General features: G+C 36.0%; 2 protein-coding genes across 2 annotated transcripts; both read left to right on the forward strand.

Moving 5' to 3' along the window:
* The first annotated feature begins 1 nt into the window (after nt 1).
* LOC132185071 (pentatricopeptide repeat-containing protein At4g21190) lies at nt 2-3,261 on the forward strand. Its single transcript, XM_059598899.1, has 6 exons — nt 2-116; nt 286-370; nt 630-728; nt 892-1,035; nt 1,120-1,332; nt 2,248-3,261. Exons 2-6 carry the CDS (start codon nt 287-289, stop codon nt 2,770-2,772), a joined length of 1,065 nt encoding a protein of 354 aa, XP_059454882.1. The 5' UTR covers nt 2-116; nt 286; the 3' UTR covers nt 2,773-3,261.
* Nucleotides 3,262-4,382: 1,121 nt separating this feature from the next.
* LOC132185081 (uncharacterized) lies at nt 4,383-9,376 on the forward strand. The gene is made up of 8 exons (XM_059598906.1): nt 4,383-4,870; nt 4,963-5,057; nt 5,151-5,230; nt 5,974-6,015; nt 6,162-6,289; nt 7,393-7,573; nt 8,012-8,190; nt 8,304-9,376. Exons 1-8 carry the CDS (start codon nt 4,482-4,484, stop codon nt 8,812-8,814), a joined length of 1,605 nt encoding a protein of 534 aa, XP_059454889.1. The 5' UTR covers nt 4,383-4,481; the 3' UTR covers nt 8,815-9,376.
* Nucleotides 9,377-12,137: the final 2,761 nt, after the last annotated feature.

The raw sequence follows: 12,137 nt of genomic DNA on the forward strand, positions 1-12,137 counted from the left end.
GAGGAAACGGAAAGAAAATTTGAGAGGAAAAGAAACGAAAATAAATTGAAAAAATCTCCCTCTTCAAGGCACACCTTCTCACAGACCAACCACTCGCTCTTCTCCAGTTCATCCCGGTAACTCTCTCTCTCTCTCTCTTAACATCTATTTGTGATTCATCCAAAAAAAAAAAAAAACTTCTCATTGTAGGTTCAGTGAGAGACACACTTTCCCTACTGAAAGTTTCTCTGGTATTAATTTCCAAACTGGGTTTCAATGATTATTATGAGGTTTACGTTTTCTCAGGATGCTTACATTGACATGCTCTCCGCCACTCATTGCCAAAAGATTGGAATTGATTAAAATGTCCAGGAGTACAAGAAGCATCGTGGTAAGCTTCTCGTGTTTCTTAATATTGTAACTTTTGGTTGATAATATTAGAGACATACTCGTTCTATTTTGGTTGCGAAGATAAGATAGAAAATGGAAACTGGGAATTTGATGGCGGGGAGGGCTTAAAATGTGTATTCTATATATATATATATATATATATATATATATATCTTTTCTGTTCTTGTTATTTCTTGGCATTCAAACTGAACTTTACTTTAATGATCTTATTTTTTAACCAATACCAAAAAAAAATTCAGGTATGTGCCGCAAAAGGCCCAAGACCAAGATATCCTCGAGTGTGGAAAACAAGAAAGAGAATTGGGACCGTTTCCAAGTCAGCGAATCTTGTTGATTGTGTAAGCTTGCCTTTTATTACCCCTGGTCTTGTTCTCCTCTAATTAGATTTTCTCAGCATATATGACGATTTAACGACCCAAGAAAAATCCAGTCTCTCCTTGCTCGGGCAAAGTTGTTTACTGCTCTCTTGAGACAATCATTCTGAGGGCTGTGTTTTTGTAGATTATGAAATTGTCAAATGTTAAAGAGGAAGTTTACGGGGCTCTTGATTCATTCATTGCCTGGGAGTTAGAGTTTCCTTTAGTTACAGTGAAGAAGGCACTGAAGACTCTTGAGAATCAGAGAGAATGGAAGAGAATAATTCAGGTACATTTAGTTAGACCAACTTATTTTTCTTTCTCATTAATGGTTTTCGATTATCAAATAAAGCATGTTACATATGGGCTGTAGGTGACAAAGTGGATGTTAAGCAAAGGTCAAGGAAGAACAATGGGGAGCTATTTCACATTACTAAATGCCTTAGCAGAAGATGGTAGACTTGATGAAGCTGAGGAGCTTTGGACAAAATTATTTATGGACAACTTGGAAAGCACACCTCGTATTTTCTTTGATAAAATGATTTCTATTTACCATAAAAGGGGCATGCATGAGAAGATGTTTGAGGTATCTCTATGTCATCTATTTTTAATATCTATTTGTTTTGATATCATGTGCTCCAATCCTATTGTATGTGTTATATATGAACCTTCAGATTATATTATTTTTCCATGTGCCCTTCCCCCTTCCTTGGGGCCAATTACTTATATAAAAAAATATATATTTTCCCTTGTGCCACCTTATGCTTCATAGTCATGAAGTTAACACTTGTGGTTGATGTACGAAGCTTCTGGCTATAGAATGTGTAAGAGGTGAAGCCTTAATGATGATCACAATAGAAGCAGACATTCACTGTAATTATAGAATGTGTAAGAGGTGAACTAATGATGATTACAATGACATTGTTGTAGATGGACATCTTGTCTGATTTGAGCTGCTACAACCGGTTACAAACCAGAAATCCTATAACTCTAGTAATTATAATCCACACCTTATCCTTTTCTAGATTGTGATTCTTCGGCGACAACCTTGCAAAGTAATACACCTGGTAGTCAATTCATATTCTGATCTTAAAAAATGAACTATCGACCTGTGCACACTTTTTTTTTTTTTTCCTATCAGTAAGTGTTTGCTTGCATGGTCTAAAAATATCCATCAAGAAGTTTTACCACTATCACATCTAGTAGTGATGATTGTTATAGGTATGGAGCTTTGCTGTAGCTATTACATTTAATGCATTATCTTTTGATTTTGCAGATTCAGCAAACTATTCTTTTCATCTTTCTTGGAGAGTAATTAAGTGCATCTCTGTATTTGTTGTGCCAAGTTTAGTCTTGTCTTGACTCCTTTTCTTGATCAACATAGTGTTTTAATAGCGTCGACCATCATTCTACCTTTATTTTGATTCTGAACTTCATTTGTTTGGCCACAAGACCTGATAGTAGTTTGTATATTGTATGCTCTGCATATATTCTCTTGTAGATATTTGCTGACATGGAAGAGCTTGGTGTCCGACCAAATGTTTCAATTGTTTCAATGATTGGAAATGTCTTCAAAGAGCTGGGTATGATGGACAAATACAACAAATTGAAGAAGAAATATCCACCACCAAAATGGGAATATCGTTACATCAAAGGAAAACGTGTTAAAATTCGAGCAAAGCATCTAGAAGAATCTGATATTCCTAATAAAGATGCAAGCAAGCATGGGGAGACTAACCAGACCTCAAATGATATGTATGAGGAAGCTGAAACAAGTTCAGATGAACTCGACATTGAAGCTAATTATTCTAGCAAAGATGTAATCAAGCATGAGGAAACGGACCACAATTCAAATGAATTTTATGAAGAAGCTGAAACAAGTTCTGATGAACTCGAGATCGAAGCTAATTATTCTAGCAAAGATGTAAGCAAGCATGAGGAAACTGGTCAGACTTCAAATGAATTCTACGAGGAAGCTGAAACAAGTACAGATGAAATAAAAATTGAAGCTAACACTTCTTCTTGACAGTCAGAGGTGTAACATGTCATATCTATCCATATGTTCATTTCTTACAAGTTGTCTGGGATTCCAGGTTGGTGAGAACTTTCTGGTGTGCCCATTTCGTTCTTTCGAGTATCCGAACTAAAGGTTGCTTGAAAAGCTCATTGTGATCTCAGTCGGGGTGTGTTCCAAGATGGTGTAGGCACTCATTGAACTTATGCTGCCTGGCCTTCCTGGGTGGTTGCAATCGTGATTCAAGAAGCCAAAAGCATGCTGTCTTTGTTGTCTCCCTCCTGGAGTGTATCTGGAGGCGATTAAACTCAAATAGCCACTGCAAAACAAATTTTTGTGCCCTTTTTCGAAGAAGCGATATAGGATGTACTGCATTAGGAACTAGTCATTTTTTTTTAGACTTTCTTCCCTGTTTTTCCTTTCTCATATTATATGGGTGTAAATTAGAAAATTACGTCCGAAATCAACTTCAAGAAAGAATGGCTTCTTGAAATGACATGAGCCTGCGTAGTTAAAAATTATTTGTAAGACATTTTAACCTGTGAATATCTGTACCTTTTATGACATTCGTTCTACTCATGCAACTTAACATCTTTAAGGGCTAGAACTCAAAAACAGTATGTAAACAAACAAAATGCGAATACATGCCAGGAGAAACCATTTCCAATGGATGAAGTTACCCTTTTTAAAATGCACGTGAGAATGCATTTATCTGTTAATCATATTAAAAATGCATTTGAGAATTACCATGTTTTAAAGATAAAGTTAAGTAGATAAATTTCCTACAAGAAAAACAGTTCTTTTCCAAAGTGAACAAGTATGAGGATCACCATTCATCGGTCACCAAGGAGTCATTGAGCTCCAATGCCAACCCAAAGAATTTGGTCCAGCAAAATGAGTTTATCTTGCAAGATTATGGGAGAACTTTAGTTATTTTTTTATTGGAGACAATTTCTACTGTATATTTTTGCATAGGAAGATTTCTAGTGATTTTTCTTTTTTACTGAAGGCAAGCCAACTTGTACTAAACAGACTCAAAATAATTGAAGATCTCACAACAAGATTTGGCTATGTTCGTGTTTTTGATTTGTCTCTTATTTTCTAATCTCACGAGTAAAACATTAACAAACAATTTAAAATATAAAATACTCTTTAAAATATAAGAACAAAGTTCACCTCCACGTCACATCAAAACGCCTTTAAAAAAGAAAAAAATGGCCCAAAACACCATAACAATGTCTTTGGTTTGGTAGAGATAATTTGAAATGTATGACAAATGTTTTGGAAAAGAAAAATGTATGACAAAATCATGGATGGTGTTCATGAAATTCTATATACCCAGAAATACTACACATATTTCCTCCTTCATTCTCAAGTGTACTTATTGACATGATATTGAAAATTATAATTAGATTTTTAAATGGATTATTATTAAATTTGATTCAATAATAACTTTTACTGTAATTTAAAAATGCGTATTTAAGAGTGTGAGAGTGAGTTAAAAAAAAAAAAAAAACCATTTGATTAAGTATTAGTAATAATAATGTGATGTTTGGAAGTAATGTGCGAATTAAGCAATGAAATCTGGTGGGTTTTAGCGAAACAGGAATTCAAACCACCCATCAGGAAATGAAAATCCCAAAGCCATATCCCCCTTCCCTCTCACTCTCTCTATCTGAGCTTCGTCGCACAAGCCCATCCACACCAACCACCACTACCCCATGGCCTTCCCAACCGAACCCATCTCCCACTTCCTCCAATCCACCACTTCCAACCTCCTCTCCCTCCTCGCCTCCCATAAAACGACGTCGCCTTCTCCAACCCCACCGCTACCCCACCCCACCTCCAAACTCTGCGTCCCACTCCTCCTCCCCCCCAACTCGCCATTCGACTCGGGTCTCTCCGCCGTCAAGGGCGGCGTCCCATCACCACCGTCCGATTCAAGCACCTCCTCCGCGTTCCCCTCGACGGTCAGGATCTCCGGGCTCAACTCCACCGTCAAGGGCGGTGGGCCCGCCTTCGTGGGCCAGGTCTTCAGCATGTGCGACCTCTCCGGGACCGGTCTCATGGCCGTCTCTACCCACTTCGACATTCCTTTCCTCTCTAAAAGGTACGCCCCCCTTGACCCTTCATAATTTCCTTTAAATCCAAGGCTGTTTTCTGCAATTGCATTGACTGGAATTCTCTTTGATTAATTTGCAGAACACCCGATTGGCTTAAGAAGATGTTCGCAACTATTACTAAGAGCGAAAGAAACGGCCCTGTGTTCCGCTTCTTCATGGATTTAGGCGATGCAGGTTTGTTTTGATAGCAGCTTTTCGCCTATCCAACTTCATCACACCTGTTCATGGTTTTGAAAGACCATTTTCTATTCGTTCTTTGTGTTGTAGTGGCATACGTTAAAAGGTTGAATATTCCGAGTGGCGTGGTGGGTGCCTGCCGTCTTGATTTAGCATACGAGCATTTCAAGGTACTGCTTGTTTGTGTATTTATAATCTATGTTCATATAAATGTACACATTCAGGTTGCTTTTCTACTTGTGCTAATGGCCTTCATTATGTCAGTATGTGACTTGGACACTTTCATCCATATTTTGGTTACATTTACGATGCTTTTGGCCCCATGATTTCGCAAGATAAAAGTGTATTTTAAACGGAATGACTGTATGAAAATGTGAGAAAGGCTGACTTGGCCAAACCATGATTTTACTAAATACTTAACTGCGTTTTTAAAAATTGTGTTTTGGTTAACTGTGTTTTGAAATCGCTATTTTTTTCAATCCGTACGTTTTGAAACCATTAAACGAAATAGACACTTAATGAAGCTTTTTGTTAGTAAAGTTTATGTAAATAGGAATGCAAGCTTATGTTATAATATTGATGTAAGCAAGGAACAACCTATTTGCGAATGAGTGCAGTTGAAGATGTGTATGTTCAGCTGCATGATTAACCGTGTTGGATCTTGTTTTGGAAAGATGAATCCTTAGATCTTTGTTATTTTGAATGAGTTCTTTCCCAATGATTATATGCACGTGTGTTGTTTTGGCCGTTGAAATAATCTAGAGAATGCATACAAATCAGTGATACCTAGGACGTGCTGAGTAATGGGTTTTAAATTTAAACTTAGTTATCTAAATTTGTCTTCTTGTATTGAATTTCATTTTTTAATCTCCTTCTGGATGAGTTTTTAAGGTGTTCAATATGTGCCATGCAGGAAAAGCCTCATTTATTCCAGTTTGTTCCAAATGAGAAACAGGTATAGTACAGAATTCATGTGATTTTATACATATGAATTTAGCATTTTATACATATATATATATATATATATATAATAAATTTTTTTTTTTTTTTAAAAAAAAAAAAAATTAGCATTTCTTTTTATACTTAAAACTATTTTTGCAGGTCAAGGCTGCCAACAAGCTTCTGAAGACAATTCCACAGAACGGTGGAAGCAAAAAGGTTGATGGTGTTCCAGTTTTTAGTGCTCAAAACTTGGATATTGCAATAGCAACTACAGATGGAATTAAGTGGTAAGTTCTGCCATGTATGCTCATTTTACATAGTTTTAGGTTTCTAACTGTTAAAGTAATGGTTAAGTAATTAAATTTACCTCTTCCTATCAGTTTAAGCTTATAGGAAAACTAGTAGTTTAATATGGTATCAGAGCCAAAGGTCCTGAGATCGAATCTTAACTCTGTCAACTCACCTCCCATTTAAATTAAATATTCCACGTGTCGGGCCTCACCTATTAAAAGAAAATTTGAGTTCACACGTGAGGGAGAGTGTTAAACAAATAGTTAAGTGATTAAATTTATTTCCTCGTACAATCTTAAACTTTTGGGATAACTGGTAATTTAACATGGTATCAGAGCCAAAGGTCTGAAATCGAACCTTGACTCCGTCAATTCACCCCTATTTAAATTAAATATTTCACGTATTAGGCTTCACCTATTAAAAAGGAGTTTAAGCCCATAAGGAAGGAGAGTGTTAAAGTAATGGTTATGTAATTAAATTTACCTATAAGTTGGTTATTTCTTGCTCTTTTTTTATTTTTTTTATTTTTATTTTTAATATAATAGTAGTGTTAGTTTGACTGTTTAAAATGTGGACATCTTTTTTTCACATAGCAATTTGACAAGTAGGCGTAGTAGTTTGATGGATTTGGATCTTCTTTTTCTTCTTCTTTTAATTCAATCTTCTTTGAAGGATTTGGGTCTTTATTTTAATCCAATCCTATTTTTTTCATTTTCTTTTTAGTCAAGTATGGTAGTCTTCTCTTGTTGGAAACGGAAATGCTGATTGTTTTGCTCCTTTTAATGTCTTCTAGTTGATACTTTCTTCTCGATTCCTTCTTCTTGAATCCGAGCTTAGAGAAGGAAGAGATAAAAGGGCCTATGGAAAATGTGGTCAGAAATCCATGATAGAGTCCTTGTTCATATTTACTTTATGTGGAGATTACTTCAGGATATTGATTTTTCCAATTCAGGCTAGCTTCCATATTGCATCTTTATTTCTGCAAATTCATCTAGATATAACCTATTTATTGGTCATTGCACTCTTTTTTTTTTTTTCTTCTATAAAACTGTATTTTTGAATTGCTAATGCTCACTCTGTTACTATTTTTTCCTATCAGGTATACTCCCTACTTCTTTGATAAAGATGTGCTGGATAACATTCTTGAAGAATCTGTTGACCAACATTTCCATTCTTTAATTCAAACTCGGCACACGCAGCGCCGACGGGATGTTACAGATGACAACCTCGCCGCAGAAGTAATTGAAGAGATGAGTGATAGCTTGTGGGAGCCTCCAGAGGTATGAAATTCGTCGATCTGTTATTACTTCTTGGAATAATATCGAATGTCAAAAACCCAGTAGTGATAACATATCAGATGCAGGGATCCAGAAATGTCATGTTCATTCTATTAACTCTTTTGATTCAGGAACTTTGTGACTCGTGAATCTTTGCTGTAATCACAGTATTTGATAATGATTTCAGTTGTTGTATGTAAGTTCATAGTGGTCTATGTAAGCTCAAGTCATGCTTGCCAGAAGTGTCACTGCTTCCTCTGCAATAGAAATTGAATATATGAATGGATGAAGATATAAAAGGAAAAAGAAAAAGAAAAAGTTGAACAACATCTGCTACCCTTCTATTGCTTTTTGATTAAGTAAAAAAAAAAAAACATTGTTAAGTAACTACCCTCCTACTACAGTAATGTGTAATCTTTCTTGTTTGCTATGAATTAACAGGTTCAAGAACTGATGGATGAGATGGGCAATCCTGGGATACCTTTGAGCGTTATTTCAAAGGCTGCTGAAATGCAGCTCCTTTATGCAGTTGACAAAGTGATCCTTGGTAACAGGTGGTTGCGGAAAGCCACAGGCATACAACCGAAGTTCCCTTACATGGTTGACTCATTTGAGAAAAGGTACGTCTACTGCATTCTTTAGCTTCTCCCATTGATTATTAAGGTTTAGAATGTAATTGGGTTCTGCATCTCTTGATTGCCTTTATATCAACAATATCATTGTTATGTTACAGGAGTGCAGCTTCTGTTCTGAGGGCATTTGAGACGGCCAAATGTCTTGCCAACTCTGAAATGGAAAATGATAGTAAAGATTCTCAACACCAAGGCACTTCAGAACTTGCATTAAAAGATGATATTCCAGCGAACCGACACAAACCCGATTTCAGGTTGCCTTTTAAAGGTTTGTTTAGTCATCTGTGGTCAAAAAAGTCATACCAAATGGAAGACTCACCAAGGGAATGCATAAAACAAAACCTACTGCCGAACCCATTTCTTCCAAAGATTACAATGGTTGGAATCTCAACTGGGGAAGCTGGTCAGATGAGCAAAGCCAGTTTAAAGAAGACAATGGAGGATCTAACAAAAGAGTTAGAGCAGACAGAGCAGGGAAATGCCACAGGTAGTAATAGTAATGAGTTCAAAATTGAAGATAGGGATCCACTTTTTGTGGCAAATGTGGGCGATTACTATTCTGGCATGGCAAAGACTGGTTCAGCTCGATGGGTTCGTGGTAGAAACATTTGAAGGAACCCTGATTAAGGAGATAATTGCTTTTTGCTGGAATCAATGGTGAATATTTGTTTCTTGAACAAATACTCCCTCCTCTGACAAAAAGGAAGGCAAAGAAAAGAAGTTATATGGTAACCATTGTTTTGGAGGTCATATTTCTTGCTTGGATACCAGCTTCTTGGGTGTCTATCCAAGGGGATGCATTATGTCTGCCTTAACGTTTTGCCATCTGATCAATGTTGTGAGGTGATTATAAAATAGATATTTGTCATGTTTTAGTTGAATTTTGCGTTGTTAGATGCTTGTAAAGCAGAAAAAAGAGTTTAGAAGGAAAAGAAATATCCATCTTGCTGTCATGACTTATGGCCTTGTCAATCATTCATGGTCCTGGAGACGAGCGAGGAATTTTTGGAGGAATAGGGCTTCCTTGTATTATAATGCTTTTACCATTGAAAGTCGTGTAATAAGCTTGACTTTTTGACCCTCTTTCAAAGGTGTTAAAGTTGTTCATAGATCGAATAAGGTAGTAACCGTATGCGTTTAATTTTGTTAGAATTATGCAATGGTTGTTGAATGATGCGCATCTATATCGGTGGTGTAAATGAAAAACAGTGTGTTTTGGTTTGTGTGCGGAGGAGTCTAGTACTCTGTACCCTAAAGGAATTAGGAATGTGTAGCGGTCAAAATAGAATTCAATGGCCTAATTCTATTTAATTTAGAGTATGGGTTTATTAACAGAGTCCAAAGTTGACCCGAGTCCACAATTGACCCAAGTCCATTATGAGCCCAAAACAAAATAAATCTCTACGACTCCTACTCCTACTTCAACTCCTGCAGAGACTCCGACTCCGGATTTCTGATACCCACTATATAAATCCACCTTCGACCAAGTGTTTGCATAATAACTTAGCGTCTCGAAGAATAACCCAAACCTTTGCATACCACTCTTCTCCTAAACTGCATCATCATCATCTTCTTGCAAGGATGTCTGAGTCTGCAGATTCTCCAATGTTGCAAGAATGTCTGAGTACGGAGAGAAGAAAAGCCTTTCAACTCTTTTACCCACATGAACTTTTCGGTTTCAGCGCTGTCGAGGAGAAAAAACCCCCACCACATGAAATTGCTCGCCGAGAGTTAGCTCTCCTAAGCCGCTTTCTACCGCATGAACTCTTCAATGAGACAAAGAAGCGCCACGTTCATTCTGAAGAGAGCAATGGATCACAAAGTAACACACCCACCAAGAAGCAGAAGCTCTTTTGAGTTCCAAAACGACCACGAACCATTCACTGTTTCTGATTCTTTGCACTTTTTTTTTCCCTCAATTCTTTTGCGTTGCTAATCAAATCTAAACTTAACATTAATTGCAAACCCACCAGGAGTCAATAGAGGTTCGATCTTGAATTTTTGTGTACTCTGTTCTTGTATTAATGTAATAGTGAATTTGGTTTCTTTACATATTGTTAATTAGTTACGTTTGTGAATTTGTGCCACGATGCTCATGCATTTTTTGGTTTTTAGTGACCAACCGTTAGCATTTCAGCTTTTGCCTGGTAGAATTTAAAACTGTAAATGCAGTATACTTGTTTAATTTGCAATCATATATATCTATTAATCCTATTAAAATTATTGGTAAGTGAAGAAGAATTATAAAGCTATGGAAATATAAAAAGCAAAGCTGAATAAAGAAAGTAAATACAAATAATTTTGTGGGGTATGCTTGATTTGTTCAGGTTTTATCCTTTAACAGTTAGATTACTAAAGTTAGGCTAATCTAATCTTATTTAAAATAATACAATCTTCTTCAAATTCTTAACTTTAGGGTAATTCAAATATACTCTAATATCCCCTCATACTAAAAAAAAAGGATTCTAAAAACTTGGCAAAGGCCAAAAACTTGCTATAATGAACCAATTATAGGCCTCAAATTGGCCTGAGTTTTAAATAATACCACAAATGACGAAAGCTGGGCCAAATGAAAACCAACAAATGACTAAAATGAGAACTTCTGGGTCTTTAAACAATACCGCAAAGGCCAAAAGATGTGTCTCACTCTACAATAAGACCAACAATAAACAAAATAATGGGCTAACAAAGGCCATAATAATATAGACAATTTGACCTCTTTCTTTATTTTTTCTTTTTTCTTTTTTCTTTTTCTTTTTTCCTTCCTCTATATATATATATTCAAAATAATTCACTAAAAAAAACAACAAACGTTGCATATGCATAATGCAATGCAAGGCCAAGAGCACAAACGGAGAAACATTAAAGACAGAACAAAATAAAGAAAATAAATCTAAGAAAAAAGTAAATTTAATAATTTAATAAATATTTTAACATTCTCATATTGGTGGGCTCAAACTCTTTTCACGCCTCATAAAGTAAGCGGAGGTCTCTAGTTCGAATCTCTCACACTCGTCTTGTGTGGGCATATAAAAAAAATAAATAAATAAAACTAATGATTCCTCATAATATATTACTACTACAAAGTAATAAATAAATAAAAAATAAAAAAATAAAAAAAATCACTTATTCTATCGACAAATATTAAATACTCTGTTAATTATATTAATAATGTATTTAACAATTATATGCTTTTGATTAAAAATAAATAAAAAAGGAAAAAGCATTTGCGAAAATAACATGGATGAGCCAAAAAAAGGAGCCCCACTAATGTCTAGGTGTTTACTGCTGGAGTTCTCCAAAAAAAAAAAAAAAAAAAATTGTGTTTACTGCTGGTACAAAGTCAAATAACCACGAAACAAAGATAAAATTCACAATTAACAATCAATTAATTTTCTTAAAATTTTTTTTAAAAAAAAACAATTAATTGCCCAAAGCGTGGCTGATCGTGAGATGTATGGGCTATCGCCACTTGATCCAATGGACTAAAATAAAGATAGATTAATAGAGTGAGAGTCCAACCGGAACTAGGAAATAAACGCTGTGTCTTGGACGCTACTTCAACGTAAAACCGACTCTTGCAGTGATTTCTTATACTCACTATATATATGTAATCAGAGTTTGGCCAAAGAAGACAACAACAGAGAAAGAAATCAATCTTGCAAGGATGTCTGAGTCGGCAGATTCTCCAATGAAATCTGAATTCAGTCCCAACGCTCGCAGTCGCAGTGAGAAAAAATCCTTCGCTTTCCTCCTCCCACATGAAATGTACGGCGTCGACGCTCGTGAGGAGAGAAATTCCCCTGCCCCTGCACCTATCCAGATCCTTCTACCACATGAAATCTTCGGCGTCAAGGCTGGCCAAGATAATTCAGAAGATAGCAACGGATTACAACTTAACACACCCGTGACCGTGAAGAAGCAGCTTTCTGATG

The sequence above is a fragment of the Corylus avellana genome, chromosome ca1 (assembly GCF_901000735.1).
Source record: "Corylus avellana chromosome ca1, CavTom2PMs-1.0".
NCBI classification, from domain to species: Eukaryota; Viridiplantae; Streptophyta; class Magnoliopsida; order Fagales; family Betulaceae; genus Corylus; species Corylus avellana.